Source organism: Pieris brassicae, chromosome 7 (assembly GCF_905147105.1).
Source record: "Pieris brassicae chromosome 7, ilPieBrab1.1, whole genome shotgun sequence".
Taxonomy (NCBI): domain Eukaryota; kingdom Metazoa; phylum Arthropoda; class Insecta; order Lepidoptera; family Pieridae; genus Pieris; species Pieris brassicae.
The window spans coordinates 11,445,326-11,466,770 of NC_059671.1; the positions used below are offsets into that span (position 1 = coordinate 11,445,326).

The 21,445-nt window shown below is 33.8% G+C and overlaps 1 protein-coding gene across 1 annotated transcript; it reads left to right on the forward strand.

The window, feature by feature from the left end:
- The first annotated feature begins 20 nt into the window (after positions 1-20).
- Positions 21-13,881, forward strand: LOC123712596 (protein split ends-like). The gene is made up of 6 exons (XM_045665783.1): positions 21-1,604; positions 4,751-4,818; positions 10,674-10,832; positions 11,126-11,290; positions 13,002-13,103; positions 13,468-13,881. The coding sequence occupies exons 1-6, from the start codon at positions 83-85 to the stop codon at positions 13,648-13,650; spliced, it is 2,199 nt and encodes a 732-aa protein (XP_045521739.1). The 5' UTR covers positions 21-82; the 3' UTR covers positions 13,651-13,881.
- The last annotated feature ends 7,564 nt before the right edge of the window (positions 13,882-21,445 follow it).

The following is a 21,445-nucleotide window of genomic DNA, read 5'->3' on the forward strand; positions in this document are numbered from 1 at the left end:
TTCACTCGTGCGCTTGAGCCGATCTCGCGTATTTATAAATAATATTACAGTTATGATACTATGAACATTTTCTCATATCAACATGTCGCTGATCAAATTCGTCCTACTCGTTTTGATACCTAGTTGCTACACACTTAGCATTGGAGTGAGTGATAAAAATGTGACGAAACGTACGCCCAATCATGATTTATTTCCAGACTGGGTACCATTCAAAAACAAGCATGGAGATAACTTGGGAGACTTTGAGCCTGTAGTCAAAAAACCAAAGAAACGACTGGCAACGCCACTCAACTTCGAACTAAGAGCTGTTGCTGAAGCAGATGGCGATTATTACTTTGATAAAAGCCAAGGTGAAAGCGATAATGAAGACTATTTTGAAAGAAAAGAGTGGTCGGATTTACATAGACCCGCAGAACACGTTGACCCAAATTATGTTGTAACTCTTAATACATCTGATATAGATGGTATCGTTAATATTATTACTAAGCCAATTGATGACCCTGTACTCAAACATTTAGAAACAAGAAACAAGCAACGGAAAGCTGAAAAAGAAAAGGACGATACAGATCAAGATGAAAACAAAGACGAAGAAAATTTGCAAACAAAAACTGAAAATGAAAACATTATGCCATCAGATGAAGAGGCGAAAACGGAAAAAAGGCCTAGAAGGTATGAAGACGATGTGGAGTATGACGAAGCGAGTGATGAAAAGCAAAAGCCTGAGGGAGTTGAAAGAACTCAAAAAACAGAACTTAGCGAAGAAGAGAAGCGTGAAAATGAAGAAAAGAAAGCCAAAATTTTAAAGAGCGTTGATGAATTGAAATATAGGCACGTAAAAGAACAACAAGAAATATCTGAAAAATTAAAGGAGGAGGAATTATTTAAGGAAGATTTTGAAAGGGACAAATTAGACTCCAGTGAAGAACATGATAAATATAATCGAGGTTCAAAGTGGAAAAAACCTGAATATGATGAATATGATGAAGGTGAAGTGTCATTGCACGACAAATACAAAATAAATGCAATGAAATCTATTACTAGAACAACGCAAGCGCCTAAAAAATCTCGACAACGCAAATCAAAAAAAGAAAAAAGTATGATTAATGGAAAATTGTCCGTATTTAGAAACCCACAACTTTACATGATCAACGATGAAGAAGACACTACTACATCAAATCCAAAACCTACACAATTTGAAAAATATTCATCGAAGTACTCAGCGGATGATGACAGTATTCGAATATCCTTAGTTCCATCAGATGATGACTCTAAAGATGGAGAACCAACTCGTTTTTATCCAAAAAAACGCAAAAATAAACGTAAAAAGACCACAACTCCAGCAACAGAGGGGACAACTGAGGTTGGAACTGTAAAAACTAATGAACTTGATACGACAGCTTCTGACACAGACTTATCTGCATCAAATACAGCGCCATCGGCTGCTGATACCGCACCGACAGCTTTTGATACTGCACCATCAGCCCCTGGCACTTCCGCTTCAGAAAATACAGCATCGGACGCAACAGCAGCTGATACTAACGAGGATACACACGCCGCTATTAAGAAAGGAGAAAAGAAGCAGACAAATTTTAAGCACGAGAAAGGTAAGATCTTTAAAGAAAATTGTTAATAAAATAAAAACTTAAAAAAATAAAGTTAATTTTAGGACTATAGACCCATTTTAAGTATGATCTACTGAGATGAATATTTTTGATGATAAGTTATTGGAGAAATAAAAACTAATTTAGTAAGAATATTAATAATTTGGCTATACTAAATAACATTATAAAAAAATATGACCTTTACGTTTCTATAGACCCAACATAATTTTAGACATTTATAGATCATATATACCCCCACATGTAATCAACTGCAAATGGAAGCGGTCTGCAGTATAATACTAAAGTCCATCTAGTTTGCATACTATCACATATTTTGGTGTAATGGCCAAATATAATATGAAGGTATTTCTGTCCGAGTTGTAGTTTTTAACAGGGACAATCTTAGCTAGGACCAAAACTAACGCCTTTTTTTCTATAAATTATATATTTTTTCTATAAAAGGAGATACCTCACCATTTATGTATACTTCATAAGAAGATGAAACTATTCAATACATGATTAATGCTTTACCTTTATTAATATCGTACAAAAATTCAAATAAACGATACATTTTTTATGAATGTATATTTCTATTAGAAATATAATACTTCTAGTCCCGAAATAGATCACGAAGCGTGTATTAATAAAACTAATGTATTTTCCATCAAAATGCCTAGTTTCTAATAAGAGATGGGTCCGGCTGATAAAGGAATTATTCTACTTGTTTGGGATCACACTCGAGCGATTCCTTTTATCTCTGAAGCTTATGAAATATTGGGGCCGTATTGTATGTCGTTTTTAACTTTTTATAACAATATCTACGTTATTTCGTTGCTAGTTTTTTTTTTTTTCATTTCGTTTCCTTTATAAACCATTATAATAATTAAATAGGCTAGATCAAGGGTTTAATTAATTTATGTGAATCATATGTTTTTATTGTTTACTTTAATTTTGTGAAGGCGTAACAAAGTTAAGAATTATTGACAAGAGTCATAACTTCTGTAAATAAGTCTTAAAATTACCAATTCAATCGAAGTATATTTAAACAAAAACAACTTTCATAACGTCATAATTGTACATGCTTGCGATTTATATAAACATTCTAGGAAGGTGTAGTAGTATATCATTATAGTATGAATAGCATTATAGTTATACGTAAACTGATAGAAATATAAGAATTATTGTTGAAGAGGTCGCAAAACATCTTTTATAACACCTATACGAAATCCACGCAAACAAAAATCCGTGTGGAGCCAACTATATGGGTGTCACAACTCAACTGAGCCACCAGCAGAACATTTACATCACATTTAATTATTAAATCTTGAGCAAAAACAAATATTGCAAATTATACGTTGCCCAACGATCACTGAAGCGATACATAGACGAATAAAGCCTGCAAAAAGTCGGTGCAAAATTCGGCTTTTATGTTACTAATTTAATGTTCGATAAGTCAATGACCAAAAAACTAATTACAGCACAGCAAAAAAGTAGTATAGCAACTATCAGTGAACTTCATAATTAGTTTTGTACTTTTTGCCTCAAAAGCGTTTCGTCAATAAAAGTTGAATTTTAAGATACTCTAGTTAAAAAAGATGTGATTTGCCACGTTAGGTATTTAGGTATAAACGTAGCAAATTTGAAATGAAAAAGAAATACTTTATTTTTACGATAGCGTATTAAAAGGTCATAAAGATAGACTTTATTCTAAACAAAAGTTTAGAATAGTGCATGTCCAAAGTCCATATCTCTCGTATTAGCCATATTCTTTTATTTGCATACAACTCTAAAAATACTCTTTTAGGTAAATATACCTACACAAAATGACTATCGGTTTATTACGTACTAAATAATTACAGACCAATATTATGCCATAAAAAATGTAGACAGTACATCACAGTATCCATATACTTTTATAAACGTACTATAAGCGGGAATTAGTAAGTTTTATTCACAACATCATCCACGTTTGATGGAAAAAACAAATGAATGCTTATATTTTTATCGCAATAGTTCTTTTCGGGTCCACTCTAAATAGAGTTCATGGTCTGCCGTCGAACATTTTACACTACGACACCTGACTATTATATGTTAATGAATAAGAGAGAGCCTTCGCCATACTAGGGGCAGGGAAAAACTCGTTTCCGTATTCGATTCAGTTCCACGTTTCAAAAAGTCTAGAAACATTTCACCGAGGTAGGTTTTATTAGCCAATATTATGCGTTTATATAACCGTCTATCTAATGCAACGTAAAATAATTTCATGTAATTTGTCAATAAAAAGTGGTACTAGAATAAAATCTATTAGTTTATTCTTTGGGCAACCTGTTCGGTGTTACAAATGTTAGACAATTATACCTAACCTACCCAGTAAGCGTCTTAGGAACAGTTAGGTGGTAAGCCGCGCTCAGCCCAGAGGGCGTGTGTTTGAATCACGGCTCTATATTACAAAGGATGTTGTAACTTTATCTTCTTTTCGTAGGTTTCAGTATCTTTTTATAAATAATTTTCTGTAAAAAGATACAGAAACGCCCTCAAAGGCCGGCCACGCACCCACTAAAAATGGGTGTCTATAGGCTGCGATGATTGCCCTTTATGGGCGTTCCGCAGGCTCGTTTGCCCCCTATTATATAAAAAAAATACGAAAAAATAAATACGAACGAACGAAATACCAAAAGTTATACCGCCATTTGTTTTCGTTTTGATTTTTATATTCGAACTATAATGGCAGATTTATACTATACAAATAATAGCCAAAGGTAGCAAGACTACAATGGGTGGCAAATTAAATGTTACGCCAGTATTAGACACAGGTACAATTTGAAAGTGTAACAATAATGGAAAGTATAAATTTTTCATCCGACCTCGTAAACATCGAAGCATAATACAGCATAGAAAACCAAATTCACCGTAGCCTCTTGGGGGTCAACATTATAATAGCGAATTAAAAAGATTATCAGTGAACCGACTGCATCGGCAAGATTATTAACTTTTAATGCTGGTTTTATTTCCACATTAGTGAAGATATTATTATAAGACTTATATTTATCATTTAGAAGCAGCAAATAAAATATACTCATTTTAGAATTTTGAAAGTCTTATAATTAGAAAGTGTATTTTGATCAAGTAATTGATATTTATTGCGTCAGGTGGAGGACGAGAACATGAATCGGAAAGCTTTGAAGAGCACGAAGAAGACGGCAAGAAATCCTATAAGGTAAGAATATATACCACCCATCTGGGAGTACATAAGTATCTTCAACATTGAGCTTGTAGCGCTACCAAGCGAAGTGCAAGAAACTTAACTTAACTTATATTATTTTCTTTTTTTTCAATAAAACGCACTGTATCGTTTATTAAAACCTTAACATAACAATCAAATATACAGTATTTATAATTTTAATAATATTTATTAATAATAAAAAATGTAATAAAAATAAAAACACATTTAAAAATTTGGTCCCTTTGACACTCCGTTAAAGCTGGCAGCATTTCCTCGCTGTATTGCGATGCTTATTCGTTGAGCGAGGAAAACACCAGCTTTGAGGTCACCGCTGTATATTATACAAGGCGCCAACTTTAATCTTTAATTAGCGCCTTAAACCCACGGCAATACAGCCTTATTATTACTAAATTATAAGGACAATATAGAACAACTCACCTAAACAGTGTAGCTCGCTTAGTTAATACTTCTTTTAAATAAACATCCTAGACAATATTATACAGCCGCCTAATTAAATCTCAAAAAGAGAGAGACTTTAGATTCGCTGACATTGACAAGAACACACCTACACTCACTTCGCTGTTTCTGCGACCCAAGATTTATCTTGTCAGTTGTCACCGTTTGACAGAAAGAGACAACAAGCTTATATTTTTAGTTAAGTCATTGCAATTAGATTGTTTTAGTTCATATAAATAGTTCTTGAAAGTCCATTGTTAATGTAGGCTTCAGAAAGTTTATTACGAAAATTTTCCGAGTTAACGGGCAAAGTTTAAGTATGACTAAAATAACTCACAAACAATGTACAGAAAAAATTGATATTTCATACGAAAATGTTTGCTTTTACGCCGTCGCTCGTCGTAAAGCCGGGAGTGATCGGTGTCGAGTTTTATTGGTGATAGAATATAAAATTTTGAGTGTGTAAATACGTAATCGATACAATATTAATTTATACAAACATTTTTTTAATGCTATAAGATGTCTGCTATTTTCTTTAATATTATTAAGAATTTTCTTATATTCGGGTTTGATTTTCGACAAAACTTTGATGATTGTACACGTTAGGTTATTTGAGTATTTTTTATGAATAAGCATAATAATATAAACAGAATACAATATAAATTGTACCTTTATATAGTAACCAGCAGTTAAGGCAGAGTAATCATATATGTCTAATAGTTAAAATTTCCTGTTGGGAGCAGGGCACGCATCCCCAAAGATCACGCAATGTTGTAAAAATAACTCAAAATTGGCCTATTTTTAGAGGAAAATACTGTTATGTACGTTCGCTTCCTCGTACAAGACGTAATAAGTCCCCCCTGCAGCGTCTCCCAGTTTTATGATTTAGTATCATTATTTATAGGGAAGATCAATAGCTCATAACCGCATGGGTACAAACTAATTTGTAAGAGATTTGTTTTGTAACTATGGCGAATATTTTTAATATTTCACAAAATCAAAAACGTTGTGATTGGACATACGCTATAAGTTCAGAACATTATTCAAAGACCGTTCTGTTCTAGAATAAGTTCTAGCTGAAAATTTGTCCCTCGTCTTTTGTACTGTGTTCGTCCTTCAGATAAACGAACTCATTATTTGTAACTAGCCTATATAATACTATTGAGAATTCTTCTATAAAGTTGGTTGATTAATCACTTAATTAATATTTGCAACTTCGTCCCCCTGGAATTCGCACCCATATTAGACCAATTAAACAAATACGTTAGAACTTATTGTATAACTATTTACATTAAAAAGTAGTATGGCTAGTGAGTCCAGCGTGCGACTCTCATCACTGAGCTCGTAGGTTTGGTACCCGGCTGTGCACCAATATAATATAAAGAAAGTCCTTTCTAAAAAGGTTGTGCACTACAACCTTTTTAGTACCCTGATCTTATTACATTCAAATGTACAAAGTCATAAGCGTAACTCGTTGAACATATTCCAAATACAAAATACAATACGGAAATATCAAAATATCGTAGAGCGGTGTCGTATATCAACACGTTAATCAGACAGATTATGATACGTCCAGCGAACGCGGCAATCTCATTACGCGCTGTAACATATTAAAGCAATTTGAGTGATACCAACCGACTATTTACGGCTTTGGTCAATTTTACTTCTAATAGTGCTGATAGAAGATATTTTATGACACAACTGTAGTGTAATAAAGATTTTTGTTGGGTCCAGATATTTTTTTAATACCTAATAAGTACTATGTTCTTTAGACGTAATAATTGTGTCTGGAATAAGCGCTATAAAAACCCGTTGGATGGCCAATTTAAATGCGATTTTATCAATATAGAGCAGTGTTGGCCTAGTAGCGTGCGACCCTCAACCCTGAGGTTCGATCGCCGGCTGTGCACCAATGGACTTCCTTTCTATGTGCGCATTTTACATTAGCTTGAACGGTGAAGGAAAACATCGTGAGGAAACCGGCTTGCCTTAGACCCAAAAAGTAGCCGGCGTGCGTCAGGCACAGAAGGCTGATCACCTAATGGACTATTAGTTTAATAAATGATCTTGAAACAGAACAGAAATTAGTTGTAGTGCCATTGATTATTTTTATCAATATGGTGCCGACAAACTTAGAATTCTTCGTCGTCTTTTGGACGTTTTTTCACAATATTGAAATGGATATCTATCGTCATTGGATAAACAAATTGTGCTTTAAAAATATTAGCAGTACTAGATTACAAAACGTAAATTTGTGGGTTTCGCTTGATTTTGATTGTTTAAATTTAATAATGAAGCGTGCGGCGTTATTGTTGACCAATCGCAAACAAACAGTAGAACTGACGAAAGGTTATAATGTAATAATAAAAGCCTTTTGTTTAAGAAATACTTTTTTAAGTGCATTAACGTTATTCCTTAGTCTAGTGTACCAATTGACCATCTCGTCACAAACATCTAAACAAATCATTGTCGAATACAACATATATCATAATCACAGGTACAAATTAACACCATATATATTTGTTTAGTTTATTAAATATTTATCTATTTTTTTCAAGAGAAAAAAGAATATCGAAGTATGGCAACCTGCGAACAATACACCATTGGAATACTTTTATAAACTTTTGAGAATAAAGCCTTGGTTTGATTCTGTAAGTTAAATGTGCTGTTAAAAGAGACATCGAATAATGCGCTTAACTATTGAAAATGAATGTTAAGGAAATTTTAACTAAATCATAATGAAAGCTTACTTCTGCTACCACGTGTTGTGGCTCACCTTCGAGACTGTATGCACTTTAAATATGTCTATATTAGCAATAATTCGTTCATAAATCCTTTTAGTATTATTTAATTCTCTATAGACGTTTCATCGATGTCTGCTTTTACATAGTATATGTGATAACAATCAACACTTAAATAACGTATTAATACTTACATAGTAATAACATTTATTAACTAATAAACAAATTGGAGTTAAAAAGATAAGCGGTCTTTATAAACTTTGTTTTCAATATTATTTTTAACAACGACAATTCTTATTCCTACAAGTCACAGAGCAGAGTCTTGAGAAAGAGGTACTTATTTGGATTTTAATATCAAATGCGATTCCGAGCTAAATATTTAACTCTCTCCGGTGGAGGTTCAGCTGCTGGGTTTCAGGCTTTACTTTACGATATATACGCGTAAATGGGTGTTCTATTCCCCATTGTGGTGTTACTGGTTTTTTGCTATATTTTTTTCCCTTTACACATCGTTGCAAGAAATATAGTACAATCAAATAATTAAATAAAAAGAAAGGCAAGGATCGGAATGAATCGAAATATCCCTTCCAGGCTGTATTCTATCTAAGGGTTTTCTTATATTAAAATTGTAAATTAGCTCAAAACAACATAAGATATACAATTACTTAGACAAATAATGAAGCAATTAAAACATATGTAGACAATGAAAAGGACAATAATATTAACGACACATTTTAAATAGATCAGCTAGTAAGTTAGGGACTGATGTCAAAAGGTAATGCTTGTACAGTAGAGATTTTAAGGAAGATAGATTTCCATAGCCTCAATATGAGACCTTTAAGGAAACGCCAGGAACAACTTATGTGTTGGGATTTCAAGGTTATATTTTTCAGAAGAGCGTAGGCTAGAGCCATACCACAAGAGGAACACTTAAACAAAAGATGTATTTTGTTTTAATCTTTTAGTTTAAGCAAATCTATTGTCTTTGTCTCAGACAATTGATTAAATCTTCTAAAATAATAATCGGCTATTGTTTCGTGTTGTTTTGTCTTCGTTATAGTAGTTTAGATGAGCTAAATGTAAACAAACGTTTAACAATAAGGATTAAATAATAATGAGCTATCAATCCGCCGAGGGAAAATATAAATAATAAATATATGCAGTTTTATATTAACTTTTGGTCAAAGTGGCATTTAAAACACTGAGTATATATCATATCATATACTTTATGTAAGGTCCTAATAATACATATGTATTATTATATCAGTATAATGTCAAAACTAGTGCTCTTTTTCATAGTGTAAATTAATGACACCAAATGCGTATATAAAAATAAGTATATTATTTCTGTAGGAGCGGTAATAATAATAATAGTGCTTGCAAAATAACATCCTTTTTCTAAACCAAATTCCATAACACCGGTTTCGGACTATTTTATTTATACGTAATATATGAATAATAAACCTATTAATTAGGGTATTTAAAATTGTAATAGGTATTTATTCTAAAAAAATATTAAGATATAAGTTTATGATAAACATTTATCTATATCTGTGAGTGGAACTAAAAATCCTAATCACATACCTACCTGAAAGAAAAGTTATAAGAATCTAGCTAATAGGTTTCACGATATTTCATCACAAAGATGTGTAGTCTGTCTCGTTTTGTACTACTTTTTTTCTTTATAAACACAAACAAAGATGCTTTGACTGTCTTTGAATTTGTAGATAAACAAAGCAGAGTAACGGAAATAAATAATTAAGACATTTTCAGATCAATTCATTATGCATAAAATATTATTAAAATTCAATGGACACGGGAAAATGACTTCTACTTTATTTCTTTTTTCGTTTATATAAATTATAAGTTTGATGAGTTTTTACTAATGTCTACGCGTCTCACGACTTTATAGCCTTTTGAAACGATTATTCGTTTCTTTAAAAAAAGTGTTGTGGTCCCAAAATAGTCCAAAAGAAATATTTTAAATAGACTTGAACATATCTAATTTTGATTGTAATTAATTTATTAGCCAATTACAGTATTGAACTAAAAGTACCAATTTCTCTCGTCGATTCATATCGTCTAACTGTATAAAACGTAGTAATAGAACTTTAACTTAGTAAGTTAATTATTAACTTTAACATCTACATCCAGTAATGACTTAGTTCTTAACTCTTTAATCTTGTTACAGACTTTACCTGCATTCATTAATAAGTATGGAATGATTTCTCTTTCGGCAAAATTGTGTTTACTCTGAAATTAATATTGATTGAATTATGGATCAGGTGATTTTATTATAGATGTAAATAAAATATGTTTTTGTTTAATATTAAATTGTGTAAATAAACTTTAACTGTTAGTAATCAGATAATCATCTATTTGTTGTATATTTCATCCGATGATTGATCTTCTCTTTGAAGAAGTATTTTAAAGAATTCTACAGTCGCTAAGAATTTAGTAAGTAGTTTCTACTTAGTTAATAATAAGAAAGAAAGTGGTACATTGAATAATTGTAAAAAAACATCGCAACATCAGCCATATAAAAATAGGCATGCAAATGTATTGTTGTATATCAAATTTTATTATCTAATTTGTGTAAATCATGTTATGTAAATCATATTTTTTATATATTCCCATCATGTAATCTGGCAGGGGCACCACGATGACACGAAGACCAGCAAGGGCCACCACGACAAGGAAGACCATCACAAGAAATACAAGGATGAAGGAGGCGTGGACAAGAGTCACCACGATGAGAAGGAGCATTATGGAGACCACCATCACGAGGAACATGGAAAGAAACATGCTAAAGTATGATTTCCTTAAAAAATTTTAAATTTCTAATTTAATTAAATTGGGCAAACCTTGAGGATCATGTATCGCCAAGGGCCGTCCCTTGATTGTGGTGAATGGGAGGCTAAACGGACATGCAAATATATACCTCCTGCATGGTATACAGATGTAATAATGAAATTTTTCTTAAACGTATCATGTTACCTTAGTATATAATTGACGATAGTCGAATTCGATATTTTTAACCTTTAGCAATTACTCGATTAAGTTTTTTACGCAATATTTTGTACTGAATTATGGTTCTATCACAGTATGAAGAATCAGGCAAGCATTCCAAAGGACACAGCACTAAAGGTAGTCATGACATTCATAAAAAAGATGAGTATGAGAAACGAGTAGAGTTCTTCGAAGAGGATGGTGATTCTACTGAAGAAGAGAAATACGGAGGACATCATAATGAAAATGAACACTCAGCGGTATGTTTCTACATATTTAAATTATATATGTATGTATAAAGGGAATTTCTTTATAATATAACACCCCGTTTCGAGTGGAAAATTACTGTAGTCGTCGGTAATCGAGATAGAGTCCTGTAAACAAACCTGTAGTTCTGTAGACATGTGATTCTATTTCAGTAAAGTTTGAAACAGTGCCTAATGACCTAAAACCTATTGTTTAAACCTAGTGCGTTTGAACCCCGGCGAACGACTTTAATTTGTTAACGACGAAAGCGAACAATGAACACAAAACAGTAATTTTGTTACAGACCTTCAACTTATTGCAAACAAAAATCAATTAAAGTCAAATATTTACAGTTACGGATCACTTGTTGATCTTGTCAGTGAAGCGAAAAGATTTCCATATTTCGGTCATGGTTTGTGACTAAAACAGACTGATGTTTCGAAGACTTACAAAACGTTTACTAAAAGACATCTGTGGATTTAATTTCTTTTTCCAAATAAATAAAGTACTTGTTAAGACTATCATATTCAAAGACAAATGTTGCCTCATATAGGCTATTTAACATATTACTTTTGTTTCTTTACTTTAATAAACACGAGAATGTTATTTATAATTTCATTGTGAATTGATAGAACTATTGAGTTTAATTTACTAGTTTCTTTTGATTTATTTGTTATGTATAAAAACTCAGAATGAATTTTAAATAAATTATGTAATCCTACACATTTGCTACAGTTAGGTAAGTGTAATTCGTAATGTTGATATTGGTTTTAAAATGGCGACAAAAGTGTTTATAGACTCGTAGTTATTATTATAATAAGAAGCGGATGCAATTTGCATTTCCTAAGAGATTGACAGTTTAATCGATAATTATGCTTTTATAAGTATTAAAGATTTCTATTAAGAAGTTCAAGGCTAGTCGTTATTTAAACAAAACTTCGTAACACTGTTAAAGTACGCAGGATGGAAAATTTAGAAATAATTTTCGCCAAGAAGCGTTACGTTACGGTATGATAAATACGTTCTATGTCAGTATTGAATTCAAGTAATAAACACACACAATTAGTGTAAATTATAAAGTATAATAGGTTTTTATGGTATATGAAATAGAACTTGTTCCAGGGTTAACATATTTCCTTTTTTGGAGACTAATAACTAAACATGAATAGTTTTCTTAATTAATAAACGTAATAGGTGAGAAAAAATAAGAAATACCTAAGATGAATGCTAATGAATCGGTCTCGGACAGTTTGTCGGTGAATTAATTTTTACATCAAACTAAAGAAAGTATGACGCTAAGTTATGCAAGAAGCGCGTAATTGAAGCAAAGTTATATTAAAATATGGCTGACAGAGGGCACTCGCGTCGGGGAAAACTATCAACTTAATTAAAACAAGTTTTTCTATTTATTACGTTATTAATTTACACCACAGCCCGAATAAATATTCAAGCGTAATGTTTTTTAATTAGAAATTATTAAGGAATCTCAAGAATGTTTTGTCACCACAATTCAGATATAATTATTCATTGACGTATACCACATCATACATAATGCTATATCTACATTCTACACTATATGAGAGAACAGAACAGCGGATTCAGATAGGGTTAACATTGCTTTTTTGAAATTATCAGCCCAGATATAATAAGGATATGGAATTACGGCAGATAAATAGCGCTGGTTTATAATAAAATTATCGAGTAATCTATGCAATTGTTTTTTAGGGAGGCAACTTTAAGAAAACGAATTTGGACGCGGCTCACAAAGGCCGGACGAAGGGTGAGACGGGGCACTTCCTGAAGAACGGACACCACGAGCTTCACAGGGTATTTCAAAACTTTTTACTTATATATGGAACTCATATTTAGTTTAGTTTAATTTGTTACAACATGTCTTATTAATGAAATACGAGCGATGACACAAAAGATAGCAGAACATTATGAAGTTAAATTTTCCTTAGCAAACAAACAATACATTGCAACAAACACAACACACAATACGTTAGCAATTATCTGCCGTATTATTGTCAAAGATATATAGCTCGGTGATGAATGAAATAGAATATAATTAAGTATATAATTAAACATATATATTACACAATATCGCTGCTGTGAATTCACTCTGCGAACGTATAACAATGTCGATAGATTTATAAATAATTTATTGTGGTTTATATTATATTAATTCTAGGGTCATCGAGGTTCAGCTGGTCACAATCACCACGCCCATGCTGGGAAGCAGCGTCACGCCGACGGCGAAGTGAATAGCGGTAAAAAATGGGTCTACCATCATGGCCATCCCGCGAAAACGGCTCAGCTTGCTGTTATAGATCGACGAGGAGACTACCAACATGGACCACAATACTATGGCTAAATATTTTCTTATCCTTAACTGATAATGGTATTCGAGTGTAAATCTTTTGTGAAATAAACGTAGGATTATTTATTGTAAATAAGTAGATAAATGTACTGAGTACTAATTGTTTTATATTTTTTTAATAAAAATTCTTGTGCGATATATCTTAAAATTTATGGATTACTTTTCTAAACCACTGGACGGACGTTTAAAAAAAACCTTAATGCCTTTGCCTAAGATTCAGACTAAGAGACTTCTACTGAGTTTCGACTGAGTGACTTCTATCCCCAGTAAGGTAAATGAGATTCCTTCTTTACCTTTCTGTGGAAAGCTAACTTTGGGCCAGTTATATTAGTTGCACGTCACATTCGTTAAAGTATTTGGTTTTCAAAACTTTAGAGAAGGCCTTAATTACTCAACATCTAACATATATATTTAATGTAAGGTACATCTAAAGAAGAGCTTTGTGCGTGAACTGGAATATATGTAGGCCGTATTTGTATGTGAATTTAAAATTTTCACTAATTACTTTTATATTTTTAAATTATATTTATTGTGATATTGCAACTAGGAAATTTGCATGTAAAAAACCGTCTATATATAATTAAAATGCTTAGGTATATTCTTGTGAACACTTATTTTTATAATTATATTGTATATGGCTTGAAATAAGTGCCGTACTTGCAGCAATAAGCTTGTATTATTGACTGCACCCATTGTATAATAATGTCAAAAGATACTAAATTCAAAATGACGTAAGGGTCCCATCTACTTCCAGATGAAATTAATCTATATTTATATTAATAAAATAAATAATAAATCAATGGCGCTACAACCTTTTAGGACTGTTCATGATCATTTGTGAATTGAATTAGGTGATCAGCCTTCTGTGCCTGACACACACCGTCGACTTTTTGGGTCTAAGGTTTCCTCACGACGTTTTCCTTTACAATTCGAGCTAATGTTTAATGCGCACATAGAAAGAAAATCCATTGGTGCACAGCCGGGGATCAAACCTACGACCTCAGGGATAAGAGTCGCACGCTGAAGCCTCTAGGCCAACACTGCTCTATATTATTTATATTAATATTGCCATTAAAAATCAAAAGATTCGAAATCAAGAGCGTGGAACGGGCAAGTAGAAGTTATAAGAAACTTGCCACTGTATTTAATCTTTTTTAATCGACTTTTCAATCAATAACTATTTTCAGAAATTCCTTACGGAATAACTTTATTTCAATACATAAAACGATACAGTGAAACACTAACCTCGTTTTCGCATTTACGAGAACATGTTTTCCCAATCGTGAAATCCAGTATGCTTTTAAATAAAAATCAAGAATGTCGCATCATATTGTGATAATACCCACGGATTTTGTTGAACATAAAATGTCGTGGATTATTATGGGTTCAATGTCCACTGGGAATGCCCGAACGTGATCAAAAATAATTCATATCTCCATAAATGAAATGTGATGCTAAAATGATCGGGAGTGTTCAAAGGCAACAGGTTGTCTGAAAGATTTTCCGTCTTCGTAACCTAGTTTATTTTAAAACTCCTAGGATATAAAACAGTTTGGAGGACTTATGTGCCTTATACTGTTACGCATTATTATTAGTATCAGAGATAACTCCGAGAAAGGTTTGTAAGCGTTGGCTCAACTACAACGAATCGTAAAGAAATATATAATTCTGTGGTCGTGATGGAATCAATTTTTAATTATATGTGCTCAACAGACACGTGTACGTTGAATAAAAATATCGTTAGTAAAGGCAATCAACAACGTGTCTCAGCAAGGAGGGCTGTATCTACATTTGTTAATAAAGAATACGTGAAACAAATGCAGTTCGCTAATATAAAATGGTTGTAGTGGATTTTTATTATTTCTTGTAAAAGCCTTATAATTCATTGAAAGAGGATTTTTATTAATACATAATAATAATTTTAATATGTTTGATACATTGCTATTATATTATGTTCCCGATGGGACAAGGAAGAACTCTTTTCAATAGAAATTGTGAGTTGTCATTTAGATTCAACAATTTCCCACTTCAAATGAAACTCTCGGCGTATTATGAGCAAGAAGTCTTGTTTATTGATATATAAGTAACTGGATATGTCGAACTTAATTAAAGTTTAATCATTAGTTACCTTATAAATCTTAAACATGGTACATAAAATTTAAAAACCGCTTGCACGCACAACCCAATTTGACTAAAATCACAAATCCTGATTCGATGTGGAACTTGGAGGAGTATTGACGATTATTTGTTTGATCTAAATTAACAATCGTTTACGTAGGATGTAATGGTTTTAGAAAGCTTTTTTCGAAGTCAAGTGATTCGTACTTTCGTTACATGACGTAATGAACTGTAACCCCTAGATGGGGCAGAGGGCGTCCACGGCGAGTCTCCATTGCGTTCGGTCTTAAGCCTCGTATTTTACCTCGCTCTAAGTTTTTCCGTCTGTCTTTGCCTCATCTGCAATTGTACGACGCCAGGTTTGCTTGGGACGACAACGCTTCTGCTTTCCTTGCAGATCGTCTGCTTGGGGATATAATTGAATTCTCTTCAGAGTGTGGGGCCTGTCCATTTCCACTTGCGTCGCTTGACCTGCTGGCTAATTAAAACAGCGATCCAAAAGTTGTCGTTAGTAATATTCTCGGCCAGAATACGGCGAAGACAGCGGTTGACACAGACTTGGAGCCGGGGGTGGAAAAGTGGCTGCTGAAGTGAGGTCAGCATTGCCTAGAAAAATCAAAGTAACTATCTGCTGTGTTACGTTGTGTAAGCAGACCCCGGCCAGTCCGAATTTTCCACACTGGGGCTTGCTGCTGCTACGCTCTCGCATGCGTACTACCTAAAGCTGCAGCTGAACTGAGGATACAGGGAAAAAGCGATTATTCTGCATCTTAAACAAAAATCAACTCACTATGAAGTAAACCCGTATAAAACCGAGCTTGTCTGGAAGCTCACTAGGGGACAGTGCGTTAATTTGCTTGCCTGAAAATGAACAACGATTGCAGACACCAAAACAGTACTATTGTTAAAAATAGCAATATTATTAGATACTCACCTAATCTTCCAGTGTAATTTACATTTAATTCTAGAGAAAACAATAATTGTATACGAGTTTAGTAAAATATTATCACTGAAACAAAGCCCCGTTAGATCTTATGAAATAACATCATAAATGTAGCGTGAAATGTTTCTCATGTTCAAGCTTTATACATTAAAACAGTAAAAACTAAATTCTTCTGTCGCTTCCAGTAAAGTAATTCACTGTAGCCTTAAACGAAAGATCTTTAAAACGGAAATGACTGGTTGATAGCTCCGGCGACTTCCGCTCCGAGACGTCGACACGTGGAAATTAAGTTTACTTACAAAATCTTAAGGATTTTGTATAAGAAATCAGCCAAAAGGTTTTTTTTTTATTTTGTATTCAGAACTAGACAAGTTTTTGTCCACGATCCCACCTGTGTGATGCGGCCCAATAGTCGCACAAAGAACAGATTCTTTTCGTACACCGGCATTAACAGCCACTAGATCAGAAGAGCAACCATCGATCGATTACGACGAAATCCATATTGGCGATCACCCAACAGGTCACTTTCTCCCAAATATGCAAAATGGCGACAGTTCAATAATCGTGCCATAATATTGCAGAGAACAAAAGTCAACGAAATAAATAGTAGGTTCGGTTCAGCCTTTCTTGAGCACAAGCAGCACGTTAGCAAGCTTTCAGGACCTAAGCACTATTCCAGAACTTTTATTCACGTCCAGTGCGTATGGTTTTAAGATCATCAGTTTATCAGATTTTTACTTCTGACATGAATGAGCCACAATGTTGAAATTTGGGTGGCAATAGTGTATGTAATGTATAATAGTTTTTTTATGTTTATTTTTTTTTTGTTTTATACTTTTAGAGATGTATCTGTTTTGTTTCCTAAATGAATAAATAAATAAATCGTCAAGACAGCTCCTTGATTTCTTGCACGACATAGCAACTTCATTAAAACGTCCCTTTTTGACTCGCAAGTCGGCTTTGCGAGTTTGCTCATTCCGCCCGGGCCTGATAAGCACAACAAAAACGCTGTTAAAAACAAACATATTGTTTGTTTTTAACGACAATATACATTTAAGAAAGATCGAGCTTTGTAATCTAGTGAAACGTTAAAGAAAGGAACATAATATTCCACACTTAAAATAGACCTTATTTTATTTAACAAACTTTTGGTTAAATCATGAATACATATTTTCGTGGGCAGACGATTACGGAAGAGCTTGGCCTGGTATAAATAGTTTGTATTTCCTTAATAAATTATACACATTGTATATAATTTTAGTTACTACATGATAAACAAAACAATTTTTAATATGTCCACTGAACTAGCGTCTGTGATGTGTAATAGTTTCTTTGCTGAGTTTTGAAAAACAAAACAAGTATCAAATTTAAATAATTTTATTCCCTTATACAATATAACATGCGTTCATGTATCATCTAACACGAAAAATAAGCGTCATATCACTACAAAACAACTTACATCGAAAATTTTAAATCAAAACGTGATATCAAAACATTTGAGTAGAAAAATGTGCTCTGCTCTATGCTCGGTTCACTCACTCACACACAACGGGCGTGACATTGACATTCCAAATTTGAAATTGACATTACCAGCAGAGCAAAGTGATACACTATGGCACGACAGATAATTATTATTAACCTTATAGTTTATTAGTGAGAAAAATAACATTCGAGAAAATTCTATTAACACTTGTTTACAAAAGTACCTAGTATTACAAATACGATCACACTCTACGTGCTAATTTTCTGTCCGTCTGAGGTGGACCAACCACGAAACATACGTATACGTAACATAAAGTATACGTAACATACGTATGCTTTAGTTTCCTAAACAAATTTGTATCTAACAATTATTAATAATGGAACCAATTCAAACTTAGTCACGTTATTTAATGAAAAATATTTTTGCGACTATTAATTTAAAAAACATCTTAATATTTCTTGAATATTCCTCCCTCAGACAGAACAATGATATTATACAGTGAGTGTGCCACTGATCTACTCGAACTAGTGATTAGTACCTAATCACATAGAAAATAAGTTACAAAATGCATTGACATATATCAATCTATCACTATTCAAAAATATGTGCGATTATTGTGCTAATTGTACACGAGGGCCTCTAGGTGGCGCTAAAATAAAAACGACCCAACATGCACAGATAATATACAAGAGTAACCATTGCACAATCAATAGGCCTAAATAAAAATTCGATAAATAATGGCAAGTATCGTCATTAATAAAGAGTATTTTAAGGGAATCATCGTAATACTTTTGTACAACATTAAAACATAATAAAAATATAATCTGTATAAATTAATTAAAAAATATAATATCATAGCCATTGTGACGGTTTTGTTAAAACTTAATATCGTCAATGTAATATGATGAAGACCAGTATGGGTAAAATATACCTTAATAAAACGAAGTCATAATCTAAAAATATTAATTGAATATACTTCGTCTAAAAAAATACGGAAAATTATTCAATAAAAGAGTATTTGAGTTACCATGGTAACAATTATTTCAATAATTTTTTTATGCTAATCATAAAGTCAAAGAGATTTAAATGGACATAATAACAAATTATAACACGCTAATTTTTTAATAAAAACATTTTAACATTTCAAATTAGTAATCATAAATATAAAAAGATTGCACTTATTCCATAACAAAAACTTTTAACGCATACAGATTTCTGTATAATTTGAATATTATAAACATCGTTATAAATCTGCATAAAAATTTAAATTTGAACTGAGAAATATGGCTGACCGTAAAATAGACTACCATAACTTTTTACCGCAATGTACTACTTTATACAAGTCTTAACTAATCTACAGCTATGAAGATCACTGCGAATTTTTACAACGGTGTAATTAAAGGCAAGATTCGGCTCAAAGCTTTTTAGCAGCAAAAAAAACTTATATTTGTAATTTGTTACATTTGTATATAACAGGCGAATTTGAAAGGCAAACAGACAGGAGCTCCTCTGATGTTAAGTGACACGCTCCAGGCTCGCAAGTGAGTTGCCGGCCTATAAGAGCCGGTACCCAGTTTTCTTAAAGATCAAATTGGTTCGAAATTCGAAAGCCCAAGGAGGTGGCTGTTTAGGGTTTTTCGTCGGGGTGACATATTCAAACCTGAATTTCTAGTTGTTCCCGTTTGAAATGAGTATTTAAAAAAAATACTGGTTCATGATGAAAATAATAATGGGCACGACAGTGCTCATACTTTGTAACTGGCAGAATTGAATTCTCCGATATCGCTATTTCTAGAATAATTAAAAACAGATGACAAGTTCTAATTCTTAGCATAGATGGCGCTTTGAAAATACTAACAGATCTAAGTTTAAGAAATAAAATTCTCTGCTGACAGCTAGTCAGCTAGTCTCAGACAGATCTGCCTGATAGGCTATTGTTACGGACAACGATATAATAGAAAGCTGGTAAACAAAGCTGTCAACCTGTCAAAGGAAACTGTCTGTGGGTGAACAGGTAGCCGAAGTATTGGCGAGTTCCTTTACCGGCGTTTAGGCCTTGGTTTAAGTTTATTTTATTAATTGTATACTTTAGCAGATAGACTTACGCAGCCGTTCCTAACGCCCGTCAGTCTCAAGATTGTTACGTCTTGTAATTTTGTTTGACTACCACTAACAGAATGAAAGCGCTGCCGAAAAACTCCGACTAGCCAGTAGATCTAGCAAGTGGAAATGAATAGGCCACACCGAAGGGATTCCAATCATATTCTCAAGCAGGCGCTTAAGTGGAACCCGCAAGGAAAACGGAAGCGTAGCCGGTCCAGGCATACCTGACGCCGTAGTTGTAGTGTAGTGCCCTATGCTAAATTTAATACTAAATTTTGAATTTGAATGAGCAGACGGTTTTTTTTTTTTAGAAGGAATCTCGCTGTTGGCCTTAAGGGCCTTTACAGCTCAGCTCGGGCTGTTTTGGCGAGCGTAGCTCGGCCAGAATGGCGTTTTATCCCGCGGCTAGCGCAAGGGCGTCTCCTGTGAGACTCGAACCTCGGCTTGGGCCGTCGCGGGGCGGTCAATCGCCTGAAGGGCAGGACGGAAGCTCACTGGAGTGAGCGAAGTGCGAAGTAAAGGTCCTCGCCTTCCCCGGTGAAGGCGATTTTTTACCCTAGTCTGTGAATTTCTATTTTTATTATTGGCCGCGCGGGCGGCATTTAATTTATTGTTTGCTACAGTAATTGGATCGTCCGGATCCGTTAGTATGTGTCGGGGCCTCCTACGAGCCCTTTTTGTCGGGAAGGGGTAATAGTTGATGCTATTACGCACCAGCGGATTGGGATGGTGTTTAGCCTTGTCAAAGTGGCGTGTGGACGCCAACTTCATCCATTGGGCTATGGTAGGCAGCTCCAGGTCGTGGTGGAGATCGACGTTTCTCACATAGAAGGGCTCTCATGAATCGCGACTGGAGCACCTGTAGCCGGTGAATATAGGAGGGGGCACAATGTGCAAAGACTACGCTAGCGTATGTCATGCACGGTCGGATGCAGGCCTTGTACAGGGTGACCTTGTGTCTGAGAGAGGAGCAGACGGACGGGGCGAAGCGTGTTTTATCTAGTTAATTTTGTTGAGTCGTGCGCCGGCTCAGGTACCGCGCAAGCGAGAGGCGCATGTTATTGCCTTTATATTCGCACGCAACTACCTGAGCCGGCCCGCGGCGACCAGACCGCTTTCGCACTCCGTAATTGATAGTTATA

What these genes read in the sequence shown, in the direction of transcription:
- LOC123712596 (XM_045665783.1), top strand. Translation starts at nt 83, where the DNA reads ATGTCGCTGATCAAATTCGTCCTACTCGTTTTGATACCTAGTTGCTAC. An exon ending in ACGGCAAGAAATCCTATAAG is followed by an intron (nt 4,819 to 10,673) that starts GTAAGAATATAT and finishes GTAATCTGGCAG; the next exon opens with GGGCACCACGATGACACGAA. An exon ending in ATGAAAATGAACACTCAGCG is followed by an intron (nt 11,291 to 13,001) that starts GTATGTTTCTAC and finishes ATTGTTTTTTAG; the next exon opens with GGAGGCAACTTTAAGAAAAC.